Below are 19,219 nucleotides of genomic sequence, written 5' to 3'. Positions count from 1 at the left end.
TCGCACCGGAATTAACAAGGGCCTCAGGGAGAAGTCGTGAATCGGCCGTCGTGAAGTCCGCTTTCTTACAAAGCTGGTTGCTGTGTGCTGTCCCCTGCCACTGCCGAATCCTGTCAGACTCTCCCAGACTCCCTGGCTAAGGACACTTTAGCCCGTGCTACTTGCACTGTACAGTTCCGTACAGTACAGTAATCGTCGTTGCTGTCATTACGCCCCTTGGCGGCCGGCTTGCTGGAAAAGTGTGTGGATGTTGAAGGGATCTCTGTCAGCATCCAAGTCCTCATTTGCGGCGGTGCCTCCTTCTCCCTCGAACACCTTGCCACCCGCAGAAGGATTTTCTTCTCGTAGCAGTCTCGCATATTGAAAGACTTCCCTCAATTTCAGGCTGGCCGGCCAAACGAATCCCATTTGCAAATTACTGACCATTCGTTTTGGGTTCGGATACGGATAATCGGTTCTTGGAACTTAATCAGCACAACGCGCGCAGGGGCCTTCTAGTTGGTTGACATCTACGACACTCCTCAGCTCAATTCAGCTTCCACAACCCCAATCCTCCCTACTGGCCTCACTACAGCGAATTCCTGTACATAGCGAACGATACAACCTCGTTCCTGCACTCCGACCCGCAGAAAGTGAGAGATCGCTGAGAAACGGGTTTGTTCCTTGGCGGCGACGCGATCCGCTCGTTCCGGTTTCCCTCCTGCTGCGACTAAATTCACTCCGCTTGAGATCTCGTCAGCGTTGGTAGATTTCACCACTTCGATCTTTTCGAGACGACACGGAGGCGATTGGCTCTAGAAATATTCTCACGACACATCACCACGAACGCTGGATCGAGTGTTGGGTCGGGTGAAGCTGGAGGACGATCTGTCTCTCCCCGAGAGGGCGTGGCCCAATCTCAACTCTTAATCCATCGTCATGGCGCCGCCCAGTTACGAAGAGCCAGAGGAAGAGCTCGCACCCACGCCAACGAAGCGATTACGATGGGCGACTCAAAGGCTGACGGGGAAGAAGGGGAACAAAAAACGCGGGTCGATTCTTGGTCGCCTGAATCACCGTGGCTCACAAAACAGTGAGAAGAAGAGGGATTCCGGAGGAGGTGATTCGATGGGCACAGATCTTGGAGGGATTCAGGAAGAGCCGAACGAGGACGAAGAAGAGAAACCCTCAGACACTGGGGATGGCCAAGGCCCCCGAAAAGTATACTTCAATATTCCTCTGCCGCCAGATGCAGTGGACGAGCAAGGACATCCCATCGCACAATACCGGAGGAACAAGATTCGGACGGCCAAGTACACCCCCATCAGCTTCGTTCCGAAGAACATTTGGTACCAATTCCACAACATCGCCAATGTTTACTTCCTGTTCTTAATTATCCTGGCCGTAAGTATATCACTCAATTGCGCTATACAGCACTAATTTGCGCTCTAGTTCTTCAGCATCTTCGGTGCTTCGAATCCGGGACTGAACGCCGTTCCACTGATTGTGATTGTGTTCATTACTGCGGTAAAGGACGCAATCGAAGACTATCGAAGGACGATCCTTGATATCGAATTGAACAACTCTCCAGTCCACCGACTCCTGGATTGGAACAATGTCAACGTCAGCGACGATGACATCTCCCTGTGGAGGCGATTCAAGAAAGCTACAAGCCGCGGTATGGCGACCGTTTGGAAGAAGCTGAAGAGGGGCAAGAAGGAGCTCCCAGGGCAGCGGTATGCTGCGCGAGCTCTGGATGAGCCACGAGAATCATACGAAACTAGGGAAACGAGGCGGGCGTCAGCCTTCTCGGCCCGTACTGAGCGAACATCTTTCGAATCGGCGCGGGAGAATATTCAGATGACTCCTGTTCCATCTCCGCTGCCCCTCTCAGACGGCCTGCAGTTACCCGACCATGATCGACCAAAAACCGCATTTTCATACGAGGGAGGAGGGGCATCTGCCGCCAAGAACTTTGGCAGCTTGATCAACCCAAATTTGAAAGCGCCTGGTAAGGCTCGATTCCACCAAGACTATTGGAAGAACGTCAAAGTGGGAGATTTCGTAAGAATCTACAACGATGATCAAATTCCAGCCGACGTCGTAATTTTGTCCACTTCCGATCCGGATGGAGCTTGCTATGTGGAAACCAAGAACTTGGATGGAGAAACGAACTTGAAGGTCAGGCATGCCCTCCGAAGTGGGCGAAAGATCAAGCATGCCCGTGACTGCGAGAAGACTCAATTCACAATTGAGAGTGAGGCTCCCCAACCGAACCTTTATCAATACAGCGGTGTTACTCGTTGGACCCAATACAGCTCGAAGTCTCCAAGTGCTCGAGGCGACGAGATGGTGGAACCAATCTCCATCAACAATCTTCTTCTCAGAGGCTGCAACCTTCGAAATACAGATTGGGTCCTTGGAGTTGTTGTTTTCACTGGCTTCGACACCAAGATCATGATGAATGCTGGAATAACGCCCAGTAAACGTTCTCGGATTGTCCGAGAGCTAAACTGGAATGTCATCTACAATTTCATTGTCCTGTTCCTCATGTGTTTTGTTTCTGGATTGATTCAAGGCATCACGTGGTCCGAAGGGAACAACTCCATTGACTATTTCGAATTTGGCTCCATTGGAGGCAAGCCGTCGTTAGATGGGTTCATCACTTTCTGGGCTGCCGTCATCCTTTTCCAGAATCTGGTTCCCATCTCGTTGTACATTTCCCTCGAAATCATCAAGACCTGTCAAGCTTTCTTCATCTACAGCGATACCGAAATGTACTACGACAAAATCGACTATCCATGTACACCTAAATCCTGGAACATCTCGGACGACTTAGGTCAGATTGAATACATATTTTCGGACAAGACTGGAACTTTGACTCAGAACGTCATGGAGTTCAAGAAAGCAACCATCAATGGTGTCCCTTACGGGGAAGCATATACCGAAGCCCAAGCTGGCATGCAGAAACGACAAGGCATAGATGTCGAGAAGGAATCAGCAAGAGTTCGTGAAGAAATCGCTCAAGCACGTGCAAAGATGCTAGAGGAGATTCGAAAGCTTCATGACAACCCCTATCTCCACGACGATGAGTTGACCTTCGTGGCACCAGACTTCATCTCTGACCTCTCCGGCGCGACTGGAAAAGAGCAGCAACAAGCGAATGCAGAGTTCATGCTAGCTCTTGCCCTGTGTCACACCGTCATTTCCGACACTATCCCTGGCGACCCCCCACGCATCGAATTCAAAGCCCAGTCTCCCGATGAGGCGGCACTGGTCGCCACTGCTCGTGACGTTGGCTACACTGTTCTAGGAAATTCTCCTGATGGCATTCGACTGAACATAATGGGCGAGGAGCGAACTTTCAAGGTTCTGAACACTCTCGAATTCAATTCGACCCGAAAACGGATGAGTGCTATCATCAGGATGCCAGACAACAAAATTATCTTGTACTGCAAAGGCGCCGATAGTATGATATACTCACGTTTAAAGCGTGGTGAGCAGTCTGAGCTCCGTAGAACGACCGCCGAACACTTGGAAATGTTCGCCCGCGAGGGACTGCGTACTCTCTGCATCGCCCAAAAAGTGTTAGGCGAAGAGGAATACCAGACATGGAATCGGGAGCACGAGATAGCTGCTGCCGCCATTGTAGACCGAGAAGACAGGCTAGAGGCCGTTTCCGATCTGATCGAGCGCGACCTAACATTGTTGGGAGGAACAGCTATCGAAGATCGTCTTCAGGAAGGTGTTCCTGACACCATTGCCCTCCTCGCGGACGCCGGAATCAAGCTGTGGGTCCTCACTGGGGACAAGGTAGAGACTGCTATCAACATTGGCTTCTCTTGCAATCTCCTCAATAATGACATGGAACTCATCGTTCTGAAGATCGAGGACGAGCAGATTTCCAGTGCCGAGGAGGAGCTCGACAAGCACCTAGCTTCCTTCAACATGACCGGATCTGACGAAGAGCTTGTGGCTGCCAAAAAGACTCACGAACCTCCGGCACCAACTCATGCCATTGTTATTGATGGTGATTCCCTGAAACTTGTCTTAGATGAGCAACTCCGTCAAAAGTTCCTTTTACTCTGCAAGCAGTGCAAGTCGGTCCTATGCTGTCGTGTCAGCCCAGCACAGAAGGCTGCTGTTGTCTCCATGGTCAAGTCAGGCTTGGATGTCATGACCCTTTCAGTGGGCGATGGAGCAAACGATGTCGCCATGATCCAAGAAGCCGACGTCGGTGTTGGTATTGCTGGTGAAGAAGGGCGGCAAGCTGTCATGTCAGCAGACTACGCCATTGGCCAATTCCGTTTCCTGCAAAGATTGGTTCTCGTCCATGGCCGCTGGTCATATCGCCGACTGGGAGAAACTATTGCCAACTTTTTTTACAAGAACATTATGTGGACGTTCACAATCTTCTGGTACCAAATCTTCTGCAACTTCGACATGACCTATCTCTACGACTATACTTATATCCTACTATTCAACTTGGCGTTTACGTCCCTTCCAGTCATTTTCATGGGTGTCTTGGACCAGGATGTCAGTGACAAGGTTTCTCTCGCTGTACCCCAACTATACAGGCGTGGTATTGAGCGGTTGGAATGGACTCAGACGAAGTTCTGGTTAGTATTAATGTTTCATTCTGTCTACCTGCTTACGCTAACCTTTCCAGGCTCTACATGGTTGATGGACTCTACCAGTCGGTCATCTGCTTCTTCATGGCCTATTGCCTCTTCTTCCCTGCCAATGCGGTCACCGACAACGGCTTGAGCATTGACGACCGGGAACGATTCGGTGCTTACGTCGCACCTGCAGCGGTCATCGCCATCAATACCTACATCTTGCTCAACACGTACAGATGGGATTGGCTTATGTTCCTTCTCGTGGTCGTGAGCATCCTGCTTGTTTGGTTTTGGACAGGAGTCTATTCAGCCTTCAAATCTTCTGAGTTCTTCTACAAAGCTGCACCACAAGTCTTCGCCCAACCGACTTTTTGGGCCGTAACAGCGCTATCAGTCATCTTATCCCTGTTGCCTCGCTTCTGCATCAAGACCATTCAAAAAATCTACTTCCCATACGATGTTGACATTGTCCGCGAGCAAGTTCGGCAAGGGAAGTTTGCCTATCTCGATGTTGGTGGTTCTCCAGAGGATTCAATGTCAAAGGAGTCTACAACATCTTCCGATATCGCGAAGCCGAGTAAGCATGCCTATTATCCTAGTGTTGACGAAGATCAACGGCCCATTTACCCCCCTTCAGTAGCCGCTACGGCCAACACACACAACACCCGAAGTCACACGGGCAGCGACGGCACCGATTTCACGAGACATCGAACCTCCATCGAACAACGTCAAGTTCGTCCATCAATGGACAGAGCAAGACCATCATTCGACAGGATGCGACAATCTATGGACCGCATTCGGCCCAGTTTTGAGCAGAGCAATGACTTTACCTCTGCGGCTCTTCTGACTCGATTGGAGTCAAGTCATTCCTTTGGCCCGATCCGAAGTAGGAGAAACGATATGTCGCAGTGATCTGCTACGAGCTATGATTTTCGCCAGACACGCATCCAGGTTAGCGGGGGTTGTACTATACACTACTGTCTCTTTTGTTAATAAAAGGGGAAATTCTGAGCATTGATGATCTGCATGAGCGATCTACGACTGGGTGTTTTTTCTGCATTTTATTCTCGTGCGAAGGCGTTCAGGTGTCTCTGGCTGGAAAGAGACGTGCTTCTGCCATTGGGTTTTCAAAGACAGCATGTGCTTGGTTGGGGAATACCCCCTAGATCTCTCTTTCTGGTGACGTTGTAATGCACAACGGTGGATGGTGAGAACGAATGGACTTTCTGTATATATGAGGCGGCTGTAAGGAGGTAATTGAACAAAGATTGAATGTGACTTCTCTCCTCCGTACTCCCTTCTGCCATTTAATAGCTTCAACAACCTTGGTAACAGAACGTCGCAGCGTCTATCCACACTATTACCGGCTCAGGCGATAATTGTATGGAAAGAACATTGAGGTTACTGCTTTTGAGTATGGAGTGAATATTGAGGCTTTTGGTTCTGTTGTACATCGCTTCAATGTTCTTAAAGGCCTAGTACAGTACATTGAGATTGTTGTTTGAGTGGTTACGAATCTCCGAGTCAAGATCCATTGTACCAAATATTTCTGGGACATTGCGTGTGATCTGCAACAAATTCTTTTAGGCCAGGAAATTCACTTCAACAGCTTGATAAGGCCAAATCTGCTTCATCTATCATGGACATCTTCACTTTCGACACCCAAGATGCTTTTGATGGTATGAGAAAGAACAGAACTTTCACAAGCTGACAACCCTCACCTAGCACTCTGCGTCACATGCACTGGGCAAAGTTATATAGTGCAAATTAATAAACATTAGACTGTAACTTTTCTCTATAATGGCCGATTTGGCCCTAAAAGTAACTGATTAAAATGAACTTAAGCGTGAGGTAGTATCGGTTTTGACTACGAATACAATGTAAAACCAATCTCTTACAAGAAACAAATGACTTATTGCATTTTCAGCGCTACTACTCCAGGACTTCCTCTCCAGTCTAGAAAAAAACTTCAGGTCGCTGGTACATTTATTTACTCTTGTCCTTCCGACGAAATGCACTTGCCAGCCTTGTCGCAAGGCTGAGCTAAATCCTGCACCAAAAGATTTCGTGTGCCGCATCCGGCGCGTCTTCCGAAACCCAATAATTTACACACCAGACTCCGGCTTCAACAATTCAGCTCAAAGCTGAACCTTTCTCGCCTTCACCGATCCCAGTACTCCATTGTGTGGCTCACCTTCACTCGTTAACTCGTGATTTACCAACGCACTTCGTAAAGAATTCGCCACATTTGCACCCTCCTGTCCTTCAACCACCACCTCTTTCGAACATCTAGCAACCTTCGCCTCTCCACCCCCCAAATCAAATCACCACTGCCACTACTTTCTATCTACACATTGCAATCTACCTTCAGAACCCAGGATAGCTAGCTGTATTCCTCTTACTTTTATGACCAGATGATATCCTCATAGCGCACAGTCCTCTTTCACCATGAGGGAGGAAGCGGAGATTATGGACGAGCTCCATGGCCTCGACGGGTTCGTTCTCACTCCTTCAGCCCCTCATTGTGTCTGTTCACTAACGTTTCCTATGTACAGAGAGCTCAAGAGCTTCCCCGCCGAGGCCCACTGGTTCTGTCCTAAACGCCGTGATGACGATCAGATTGATTACACCCACCCCGATGATGCTGAAGAGGACATGAGTTCCGATACAAAGCGTGAATTGATTCACGATACGAAACGACGGCATAAGGTTGCATACAAGTATTCAATCATACTCGGCTTGGATCCTGAAGACACGGCAGGGATGTTGGAGGGCTATGTAAATCGACTGAATCACCTTATGAGAACTTGTGACAAATGTGGTTACAATTGGCATAAGGGCAGGAAAGACTATGTGAAGGAAATTTCTGAGTGAGTATCTTTGACACAGAGTTTCTGCCATATAGCTTATTTCAACAGGCGATTCGACGAAGAGATAGCCCAGCAGCTCTCCACTCGACTGGACAATATCGACTTTAATCGTATCAATTCTGGCCTCGAGCAGGCAGAAAAGATTCTTAACAGTGCCGACCACTCTCAACGAAACCAGATGACTATTGCAACCAAAAATTTGCCAGCCCTCCTGGCTCTATTCGAAGCTCTCTGCTGCGTAGATTACCATCGGGATGATGAGAAGCTCTCCAAGCATTTCGATTATGTCTTTGAGGCCATCCAGACCAGAAAAGTGCTCAGAATCAGTGACATACTGCCAGCAATGACTCTCTTTCTTTTTAACACGAATCCTGTTCGTAATACATTTGCAACTACCGCTTGGCAAAAGACGACAACCATGCTCACACCGAGCACCTTTGAATGGGTTGTGCACGATACTCTGACGGAGGCAATGATACTAGTTGCACAGTCAGCCGACACAGAAGAGATAAAGCGATTCTGGTCGGGGTTTCTTCTGATTCTTGAGAAAATGGACGAGAATTTGATTAGACATACTCTCCGTGGTATGGAGGTACAAGTCGACATATGGCACCTTGCACTCCAACATCTGGCATGCAACTCTGTCACCACTTTACCAGTCATTATAAAGGCGCTTCATCAACTTGTAAAAAAGGCTCCAAAGGACTTTTGGTCTGCCATGGGAACAATTTCAGCCGCTACTGTAGCAGAGCTAATATTCCAGAGCCCCGGATTTGATCGGCTACTCTTAGACCCAGAGACATTCAAGGATACGAGTTTCGAAGCCTCCCCTGTTTATTACTGGATACCAGACTTTCTCAAGTCACTTGATCCTATTCACCAGCACGATGCCTGCCGTGCGTTACTTGTCAATTTACTCGAACGCTTCCAAATTGAAAAGTACTCGGCCCAAGTCAGACTTGCTTGCTGTCGTGCTGGCATGGCTGCTCTGCACGTAACATTGCAGACTTTCACATCCTCTGAATACAAGATAAATCCAACAACCTCCCTGATTGTTATAAATGACATCATGGGACTCGTCAACAGATATGGAACCATGGTTTGCGGATTTACGGAGTTAGCAGATGGTGATGAAAGTGTCGAGTTGAGAAGCTTAGCAATGCTTGTGGTCAACCAAGTGCTTACTCTGGATTGCAAGGCTGTTAGCACTGAGTACTCTGCACTGCAACAGCAGGGTGCCCATATTCAGCGTGTTTCGAGAAACTACTCAGAGGCCATCTGGCAATCCGTTCTAGGCGTATTCCGTCCTGGCAATGTCGAGCTCGCTAAGAGTATTCTCCCAGCAACGCTCTCCCTCGTAGGGCTCGATGAACTATATCCAGTGCGCAAGAAGGATGCGTTGAAGAAGGACCACGCCGATTTCAACAAGGACTTCCACAAGCTCATGGACAGCATATCCAGGATCTTTGAGCGTCTGAGCGATTTTCAACCTCAAAGTCTGAAGGAATTGTATGCTAATACGATAACTGCTCGCCCTCTGGTTGCAGCCCTCATCTCTGCGGATCAAGGTGTGAATGAAGCGGCAATAGAGCTCATCAAAACCATGACAGGTCAAGACAGCAAGCAAGATGCCATTCAGGACCTTCTAGAGTCGAATTTGACCCAGATGCTCAGTGGCTTGACATATGCAGCTATACGAATTGGTAAAGCATCGTCATTTGGGCCCGTCCCCTTTATGATTAAACTCAGTCGCCAAGTTCTCAAGGCACTTTGTGGCAATACTGGCGTCCTTCGTGCTCGATCGGTCTTTGATGCGAATGAGAAAAAGATGGTATTTGGTTGGTGGGCAGGCCAGTGGAAGGTGCTCGACACGGTGTTCAAACGCACAGAAGATTGGGCAACACGAGTGACCCAGTCAACATCCGACATGCAAGACTTTTGCCGGGACGGCATGGAGTATGCAGAAGCGCTCTTCAACGAATACAGCGTCTTCGCCTCGGCCCTGACTGTCTCTAGTCTTGATGATCAAGAGAATCTAGGGGCTACGAAATCAACATCTACCAACGATTCCCTAACGAACATTCTCAAAGTGGTGTGCACCAATGTCTTTGGCTTGGTTGGACTTCTAAGACTTCGAGATGGTTATTTGGTCAGTGTTATTACTAGCCTCCTGGGTAAGCTTCTTCGTTGCCTTGGAGAATACCACCTAGAAGTCGATTCCGAGTCGGCGGAATTCATCAAGGATGCGTGTAAACGCGAGGGTGAAAAGAATTTCAAGAAGACGAACCTTACGGGCCAACAGAGGGCGGAGCTACAGAGAGCACTCGATGAACATCAAGGTGTGGAGATTATTGAAATTCCTCGGCCATCTGCTTTCCCCAAGAAGCAAGCTTCACTCGATGCATGGTCGAAGTCGGCGGATGGGAAGCAGCATGAGCCCAAGCTGCCTCCGAAGAGCAGCTCAGTCTTCCAATACCAGACAACCACTACTGAGAAGCAGCAATTTCTTCTAGAGAAGATCAAGGCTCAGAAAGCTATGTCCGAACAATCCCAAACCGCTTTCAGGGAGAACCGCCGGAAAGCAGAAGAAGAGAAGAATCGGTTAAAGGCCGAAGCAATCGCCCATGCGAAAGCTCTTCGTGCACCAGCTGGAGTTAGGGGTGAAGGTTCTGGCCTTAAAGACATCTCTGGCCTGATTGGAAAGGATCATGCACCAGTTCGAAGTGAAATCATGGTGGGCTCATCAGATGAAGACTCTGATGATGATGAGGATAGCACCAGCACCCTTATCAAGAGAAAGCAGACATCGCAAAGGGTCTCCGAGTATGAGGAGAGCAAAAGGCGTGCTCTACTTCAGCAGCAACAAGGCCCCGTCAAGAAGACCAAAGTACAACGATCTGCTAAAGATCTACGCGCTCGAGTCGAGCCTAACATGGACAACTTGTTCCTGGAAATTCTTAGCTGGGATATATTTCACCCTGGCGACGACCCTCCCAGCAACAATGTGTGCACAAAAATCGACAACAAATATCTAGACCTCGACAAGTATAAGAGGACTTTTGGGCCTTTGCTCATATCCGAAATTTGGCGCTCTCTGGTTACAGCAAAAGACGAGAATAACTTCAAACCCGTCGAGATCAAGGTCCTGAACCGACTCTCCGTAGACAAGTTCATGGAAATAAGCTCGACTATGCCAATATCTGCAAACCGGGACTTGAAGATGTCCGAACGAGATATCGTTCTCTTGTCGAAGAGCTCAGATCCATTGGCCAACCAAAATGAACTGCATTGTCTTGCTCGCGTGTTTCGGACGACCAAGAAGAAGGATGTTCTCGAGATCTCGTTCCGAATTAGCAGAGACGCACCCCAGAAGCTCTTGAACGATTGCTTTGTGCCAAATGGTAAGGTGTTTGCAGTGAAGATTGCAGACATGACGACCACGCAACGAGAATTCGCGGCGTTGAGCAGTTTGGAATACTATGATCTTTGCACTGAAGTTTTGGAAGCTAAACCTTCTCCACTCCAGAAGTACTCGGATGAAAAAACTTCTCAGATGTCTTCCAAGTACAAGTTAAATAGAGGACAAGCTCAAGCTGTTCTGTCTGCCCATGACAATGATGGCTTTACATTGATTCAAGGGTAAGTTAATGCCAATGCAGCCCACGGAAATGATGCTAACACCTGCTGCAGCCCCCCTGGATCTGGTAAAACTAAGACCATTGTTGCGATGGTTGGCGCTCTTCTCACGCAAAGCTTGCAACAACAGCAAGCAGAGCAAGCGAAAGCAAGACCTCCAGTCCAGGGCAAGCCTGTTGCACCACCGCCGCCTAAGAAGAAGCTCCTCATTTGTGCACCGAGTAACGCGGCTGTCGATGAACTCGTTCTTCGTCTCAAAGACGGCATTCAGCCGCTAAATGGACCCCGTCAAAAAATCAACGTCATTCGCATTGGTCGAAGTGAGGCCATCAATGCCAGCGTGAAGGACGTTATGCTGGATGAGTTGGTCAGAATGAAGCTTGAAGGCAACAACGGCGAAAACAACAAGCTCATCAATGATCGGGACAAACTCCACAAGGACGCTGCACAGATTAAAGAACGACTGAATGTGCTCAGACCTCAAATGGACGTGGCTCGTGGCAAGGACAAGGGCTTGGAAACCAAGCTACAACGAGAATTCGATGAATTGAAGCGTGCCCAAGCTCGTATTGGTGCAAAAATTGATGAAGACAAGGAAAGCGGAAATACAGTTTCACGCCAGAACGAGATCAATCGCCGCCGATTTCAACAAGAGATTATTGACGGTGCTCATGTGTTATGTGCCACATTGAGCGGTAGTGGTCACGATATGTTCAGGAATCTGAACGTCGAATTTGAGACTGTCATCATCGACGAGGCAGCTCAATGTATCGAACTGAGCGCTTTGATCCCACTCAAGTATGGATGCTCTAAGTGTATTCTTGTCGGAGATCCGGAACAATTGCCGCCAACCGTCCTTTCGAGATCGGCCCAAAGCTTTGGCTACGAGCAAAGTTTGTTCGTCCGAATGCAGAAGAATCATCCGAAAGACGTTCATCTTCTCGATACCCAATACCGCATGCACCCCGAGATCAGCTACTTCCCGAGTCAGCAATTCTATCACGGTAGGCTGGTTGATGGAGATGGCATGGCGAACTTAAGGAAACAACCATGGCACGCCAGCTCGATCCTTGGACCTTATCGTTTCTTTGATGTGAAGGGAATTCAGACTAAGCAAGCACATGGGCATTCATTTATCAACGTTCCAGAACTTAACGCCGCCATTGCTCTCTATCAGAGACTGAAGCAAGATTACAGAAATATCGACTTCACGGGAAAGATTGGCATCATCACAACCTACAAAGCCCAGTTGAATGAATTGAAATCTCGATTTGAAAGAAAATTCGGGGAGAAAATTTTCGACGAGATTGAATTCAATACAACGGATGCCTTCCAAGGACGAGAGCGGGAAATCATCATCTTCTCTTGTGTCAGAGCAAAGGCAACGGGAGGTATCGGTTTCCTTGGTGATATTCGACGTATGAACGTCGGTCTCACTCGAGCCAAGTCCTCGCTGTGGGTTCTGGGAGACTCAAACGCTTTGCAACAGGGCGAGTTCTGGAACCGGCTCATCCAAGATTCGCAAGAACGCAATAGATACACCGGCGGCGATGTGATGGCCCTCTTGTCGAAGCCCACATCTCGAGATCAGCTGCCACAGCCAGGAGTCAATGGTTACCAACGACCCTCGACATCCTTGGAATCAATTGCATCATCCAGCACGGCGACCATGCCTGGACATAAGCAGAACGATCCTGACGTCGAAATGATCGATGCTCCAAGTATGCCTGGTTCACGTAAGTCTTCCATCAGTGGCAACAGCTCATCAAATGAGACGATCTCGTATGGTAATCGTCCTCGAGATCTATCAGTCAAGCAAGAATCGCGGAGAACATCTATTGGTGTAAGCAGTCGCGATTCTTCAGTCAAACAGGAGAGCCGAAAGTCAACACCGAATCCAGGTTCTTCATTGGGACTGAATCTGCAAGGAAAGCGGCCACTTGAGTCCTTGAGAGACGAAGAAGTTCCGGTAAAGAAGGAGAAGGTGAGTCGTACCAAAATCATTTGGGACAATGAAAGCTAACCCACATTCGTAGCCTACGCCTCCTATAAACGACCTTGAAGCACAGCTCCAGGCACATCAGGCAGCGAAAGCAACAAGACCAACGCCTCCTGGAGCTCGACCTCGGCAGCCTGGAGTCTTGCCACCGCGAAAGAAGCAGCCAGCCGATCCATTTATTCAGAAGAAAAGAAGATGATGGATTGACATGGGCTATGGATGGAGTTTGGGGATTGTGATAAGACAATGGGACGAACGGAAGGAAGCATTCCGGGTGCATGGAATTTAGCATTTCTAGATCTTGGGCATGGGCATGAGCATTTTCAGGCGCGAACAGCATAGGTTTGCATCTTAGCATTAGATCCGGATCAGGACAGCGACGGGAGCTGACACGCAGCATTGAATGATAATGGTGACAGAAACGTGCTTGCATGCCCTCTCTGCCCTTCCCTGCCACCGGAATCCGGATACATATCCTGACAGATGACCCTGAACCGGGACGTAGATCTTGTTTGCTTTTGATACTTCGTTATTAGGGGGGAATTGGGAGAAACTACGGACATGCCCAGTTCGTCAGATCAGATCCCGGTTAGATTAGAGTTTGTCTGGGGCCTGGAGATCTGACACGGACCCCCCATCCGAAGAACATCATTTTCTACTGCCTTATGCAACGGGTCGGCAGAGCGTGCTGTTCACGGTAGGGCTTCCTTGGCATCATCGTGCTCCTCGGGGCAGTCCAATAGCTGATTCTGGATTTCTTTTGCAGTTGGTCAACGCAGGAGGCTTTTTCTAGGCTCGCAAGGGTGGTCAATCATTGGATTTTTTGCTTCTTCATCCCAAGCCGAGACTAGTGCTGCGATCTGCACGGAACCCTGAGTAGTGCGCTGATCCTACCTTCGTACCTCGAAGAAAGTCCCCGACGACACCATACGGTTTTGGCGACGGAACCTGAGAGATTATTGTACTGCGGTGCGGCACAAGGCGCCTTCGTGATTCTGTCTTTCAGATGTTTGCGAGCTATTATATATATTGTGTCTGGAACTGTTGCACGAGGCAAATTTCCTCCGTTAAAAAGGATTGAGAAGAGGTCCCTGAGTGCTCCCAAGTCCTGCCGGGGCGTCGATCGGTCCTGCAGGCCGGGATAATTCGACGTATCATGCCGTTCAGTGTGTCGAGCTACAGCGTAGGCGGGGCAGAATGAGGCCAGTGCTTCACCTGCAAGCCAGAGGTCCCCTTTTAGGATCGACCCCGAGCAAACTTGGACGCGCTTCAGGAAGTTGAGAGGATGCAGCAGTGCGGCGGAAAGTCAGCTGCGTCAAGTTTTCTTCTTCTTTTCTCGCCGATTGCTCGTTCGTTTTCGTCTCAACGTTTCTTATTGCAATTCTGTGAGCTGTAGTCTCAATGTTCATACGAATTGGTGTTTTACCAGCCTGCCCAGCCCTGTCACACGCCTCATAATTTCATTTATCTGAACCCGTTCTGGAAACGGGCGACGTTGACGTCGTTCTCCGGCCCGCATCCCTTATCTCGAGGCTTCGTATTGCATCGAGTCCTTACTTCAAATTGTGTACATTGTCGCACTGCGTACTTCTCGATGGAATAACTCCCTTACACCACAGCCAGGCATCTCCAGCTGTTGCATGCAGGATCTTGTATCCCATGAAGCAATTGTTATAATACAACGGGAGCGTTTGCCACGTTCCATCTTGCTCGGCGCGGGGCGAAACCCGTAACACGAAGCAGCCGCTCCTCAGCGTGGTTGGCGCTCATCGAATCTCTCACTGGGAGATCATGATATGCTGGTACGTCGGCCCAGACCTGTTTGTGTGACTGCCTTCATTTAATAAATGGCGAGCTGCAGATGGCTAAACAGTTTGTTCTCCAGGCGCGATGCAATCTTCCTTGAAATCAGAGACTCCGGCCGCCGTGAACCTCAGGTCGCTCTCCTCGCCATCTGTTCACGCCAATCGAGAGGTGACGATTATCTCGAGCCCGCCCCCCACCGCAGTTGTCAAAAGAGCGAGGTATTCCCACATGCCGTCCGTCCCTATCGGTCACGGTCGACCGCAGACCAGCCCAGTTCCCGCGAGTGTGGCAGCGGCGGAGGCGTCTTTGAACCGGTGGAATTCGACGAAGACGTCGAATACTAATCGGCCTTCGATGCGGCTTTCTAGAGGGAGCATGCAGCAGGCTCCCCAGGATGAGGCGGCTTTGGACGCCAATCGACAAAGCATGAAGGCGCTCTCGGACTTTCTTATGACTAGAGATCCTCCAACAACGAATTGGGTCTCCAGACTGTCCGACGACGAGAAGCGTTCGAATTCTCTCAAGAAGTCGGCATTCAAACTTTTCAAGAAGAACAAATTCAACAATCAAAAAGTCCCTCGACTTCTGCAACTTCCGGACAGTGCTGTTGCTGCAAAGACTCTAAGCGGTGCTCGGCATATTGCTATCTCGATTCCCATTGAGCATGACCACATCGAGCCGACAAAAAAACCAGCTCCTCTTGTTCAAGAACTGCCTCAGCGAAACCCGTCAATAAACTCCAGGCCGGACAGGCCAGCAGTTACGATTCTGAAGCCGGTTGCAGAAGTTCGAGAGTCTGGTTCTTCGTACCTTTCGTCGGTAGCAAAAAGCAGGAAGAGCGACGTCGAACCTGGCAATATTCCCCTAGAAACCAGAGGAAGATCGCCGGAGCCGCATGTGGATACCACCCATACCACAAGAGATTATTACACTGGATTGGAAACTTCACAGAGAATTCCAGTAGAGGAATCGCCACCTGCCAGCTCAAGACGGTCACCAAAGAGCTACACCGCAGTGTCTCCCGTCCGTCAAGACAACCAAAGTGATCTTCGACATTCGGGCGGTACGTTATATAGCACAATATCTCTCGGTACGTGGGGAGGACATTCACGAGGACCAAGCAGTGTGTCGACAGCACCAAGCACTACCCTCACCTCACCCCTCAAAGTCGACCTCCCACCCCGCAGATCGAGCATGTCGAAAATCCCGCAAACTATCCAAGCGGAGCTCATCCAGGCCTCCAGACTTGCCAACGAAGTGCAGCAGGACGAAAATCCCCTCCATCCAGTTCAGTCGAGAACCTCGGAAGCAACATCGCAGACAATGTCCTTCCCGTCATCGCCAACGGTCTTCAGTACTGCGAAAACGGAGATCGTGCACCGCTACAGCGCTTCAGATAAAGGACCACCTCAAATAGTCCGCAGTATAACACCCGAGGGGCTCTCTCCCACCACTCCAAAGAAACCCCCAGGTCAACCACCACCCCATGATCTCTTACGGCCCAAAACAGCTCCTGCTTTGCAAACACGAACGGCAATGGCTCCAGTTAAAGAAGCCGAAGCAAGGCCCGCAAGAGCTAGAGGGGACGAAACATTGACCGTCACGAGACAAAGCAGACAAGAAAGAGTAAAAGCCCGGAAACAACGAGACATCGAGAACCTCCGCGGGAGCCTTGCTCCACTTTCTGAAGCTGTGTCACCAAATAACAGGCAAGTCACGAGTCCGAAGATCATTGCATCGCCAACAAAGAATCCTAAGCGAAACATTGTTCAATCACAAGACCTTGCTCGGAGGAGAGTAGTCAGCACTATTTCGCCGATCATGCTGGTGGCCAATCTAGCTCCTTATACCGGCGTAGTTTTGTCTTCTGATCTGGCTGCTCCACGAACTCCAGGCAAAACATCCGCATCATCAACAATAAGAAGTGCAGAACACACGCCTCCTCCGTCCCTAAGCTCTTCTTCAGACAGCGGAATTACTCATGTCCGGTCCCCTCGCCGCAGAATCGCTCACTCTGGCTCAAAGGAAGCGAGGCTATTGAGTCCTACAGGCTCGGTGCTCGAATCTCGTCGGCGAGATCGGCGCGTGAAAAGGAATACCCGGGAAAGGGAGAAAGAGTTGGATATTAGGTTGGGAAAGATAGAGAGGGATAACGAGGTGCTGATGAGTGTTTTGAGTGGGGTTGCGACTGGGTTTAGTCAGCTTAGTCGACGGGTTGATGAGGGTGCTTTGGAAACAGTTGGTGCGATGGGAAGAGGGTTGCGGCAGGTGGAGAGTGGGAAAAAGGTTGATGCTGTGAGGAAGGAATTGGACTTGAGGGGTGTGGAGCAGAGTATGCGGGAATTGCAGGTTTTGGCACCGAGTGTGAGTCGGGAGAGTATTGAGAATATGGGTGATGAGTTTGAGGAGGATGATGGGGGGAGCATTTTGTTGTGAATGGGGAGGAAAGAGGAAGAGGAGTTTGGGGTTGGGGTTTGAAGAAAGGGTGTAGGGGATCGGCATGGGATACATACCTGCTACGTTTTCTTAATCTAAACACTCCAATTTGTACAGGATTGTGCTGCATGCTTGTGAAAAGGGATAGCTCGCTTAAGACAGGGAGATGGAGAAGCGAACGGAAATTTTCTTGATTTCTGATAAATGTACCTGCGTGCTCTGGTAAAATCAGAGCAACGTGTCTATCCACTTGAGGTATATCGAGGCTAAAGCTTTTCTAACTTAATCTCGGCGGAGAGGGGGGGCCCGTTAAGCCTCGCTGTCTTGTGTGGCGAACCTGGCGCGAGCTACTACGGCTCTCTTCTATGATCAGTGACTCTGATACTGCAATGGAATCATTGAACGCGTCATGGAGGTCTCAACATGAAGTGCAGTGAAAGGAAGCAGAATTAGATCATGACTATTGCTTCATTTCGTAAAATATAAGCAAACATCAGAGCGGGTTCTCTTGAACGATCATGATAGCAAAATTCGATCTGATTAATAACCTTTCCACATATTATGTACAGCTATTCTAGATAAACTCTTCGCCCTCTCAAGGCAAAACCTCCGTCCCCCTCCAATCCCAACACCGGCCCCTCTGCTCCAACCCAATATCCCTCACGACCCCCACCATTTTCTCAACCGCATACTCAGGACTAAACAACTTCTCCTTCTTCACGCTGCCCCAGAACTCCTTACTGAGTCCCGTCTTCACGGTCCCCGGATGATACGCCATCGCCATCGCCTTCTCCCCGCACTTCCCCTTCAAATAGAGATCCAGACTCTTGGTGATCGACGTGACGCCGGCTTTTGAAGCGCGGTAGGAGAACCATCCTCCGAGGTTGTTGTCAGTTGTTGAGCCAACGCGCGCGGACATCGTGAGCCAGACGGCGTGTGGCGGGAGGGCCGGTTCTTGTTCTTGGGATATGGCGAGTTTGGTGGATTTGGAAGGCAGAAAGGGCGTGAAGTGCTTCATGAGCAGCAAGGGGCCGATGGTGTTGATGGCGAAGGCGCGGTTTAGCTGCTCGTGGTCGAGTTGTGAGGGTGCCTTTTCTGGATAGAGAATGCCGGGGATGGCGAAGGCAAGGTGGAGGTGGTTGTCTGGGGGGAACATGGATTTTGCGTCTTCTGCTGCGCGGTGGATGGAAGTTTCATCGGTGGAGGTGTGAGCTTTTTCTCCGGATTTTGAAATTGTATGTGGAATGCGGAGAAAATTTACTGGTAACGTCCAACTCGAGGACGGTCAAGCGATCAGATTCAACATTTGGTAAATCTTGGAGTATGCTCTTCTTCACTCCGTCTACATCTTTCCTGGCTGTTGCAATAACGGGTATTTTCGTTGTTTGGAGGAGATGGCGAGTCAAATGGAATCCAATGCCTCTACTAGCAGGGGAGACGAGAGACCAAGGCATATCGTACTGAGGGTTGAGAAATCTATCTCAATTAAAAGGAAGAGAGTGTTTCTTGTTGAAGTGAGATTTTGATATCATGACTTTAATGACAGCATCTACAGGGATCATGATCTAGATCGCCCCTTGCAAGCGGCGGGAGCTCACCGGGAACTTTCCCATTTTTGGTTGATGTTCCTGAAGCGAGCTAAGATCCTGGTGGACAGAAAAGCAGCGCTCATTTTCAATGTCCCAGTCAAACTAGACATTGCAAATACTTCCTCTCTAAATGGACACATGCGATATAGCTTCTACTCTCTTTGAATATCTCGAAATTCTAGAATATTAGCCCCTGCCCCTCTCGAGATTCAATGAATATCTAACTTTGACTGCGGATAATGACAATTAGTGGCCATTTTCCTGTCCACCGCGAGCCATGCTCAA

The 19,219-nt window shown here is 49.3% G+C and overlaps 3 protein-coding genes across 3 annotated transcripts; 2 read left to right on the top strand and 1 right to left on the bottom strand.

Moving 5' to 3' along the window:
* Positions 1–918: 918 nt before the first annotated feature.
* K444DRAFT_539060 (P-type ATPase-like protein) lies at positions 919–5,510 on the top strand (the record flags this gene model as incomplete). Its single annotated transcript, XM_024875589.1, has 3 exons — positions 919–1,383; positions 1,432–4,598; positions 4,649–5,510. The coding sequence occupies 3 exons, from the start codon at positions 919–921 to the stop codon at positions 5,508–5,510; spliced, it is 4,494 nt and encodes a 1,497-aa protein (XP_024731614.1).
* Positions 5,511–7,046: 1,536 nt separating this feature from the next.
* Positions 7,047–13,302, top strand: K444DRAFT_634410 (uncharacterized protein; the record flags this gene model as incomplete). Its single annotated transcript, XM_024883738.1, has 5 exons — positions 7,047–7,093; positions 7,154–7,468; positions 7,517–11,107; positions 11,159–13,088; positions 13,141–13,302. 5 exons carry the CDS (start codon positions 7,047–7,049, stop codon positions 13,300–13,302), a joined length of 6,045 nt encoding a protein of 2,014 aa, XP_024731613.1.
* A 4,541-nt stretch (positions 13,303–17,843) lies between these two features.
* K444DRAFT_111562 (NAD(P)-binding protein) lies at positions 17,844–19,166 on the bottom strand. Its single transcript, XM_024870327.1, has 2 exons — positions 18,607–19,166; positions 17,844–18,542 (listed from the first exon to the last, which is right to left on the bottom strand). The coding sequence occupies exons 1-2, from the start codon at positions 18,797–18,799 to the stop codon at positions 17,941–17,943; spliced, it is 795 nt and encodes a 264-aa protein (XP_024731612.1). The 5' UTR covers positions 18,800–19,166; the 3' UTR covers positions 17,844–17,940.
* Positions 19,167–19,219: the final 53 nt, after the last annotated feature.

Source organism: Hyaloscypha bicolor (genome assembly GCF_002865645.1).
Source record: "Hyaloscypha bicolor E unplaced genomic scaffold K444scaffold_129, whole genome shotgun sequence".
In the NCBI taxonomy this organism is placed as follows: Eukaryota; Fungi; Ascomycota; class Leotiomycetes; order Helotiales; family Hyaloscyphaceae; genus Hyaloscypha; species Hyaloscypha bicolor.
Note: the sequence above shows the minus strand (reverse complement) of the source record. Positions and strands in the feature narration are given on the sequence as shown.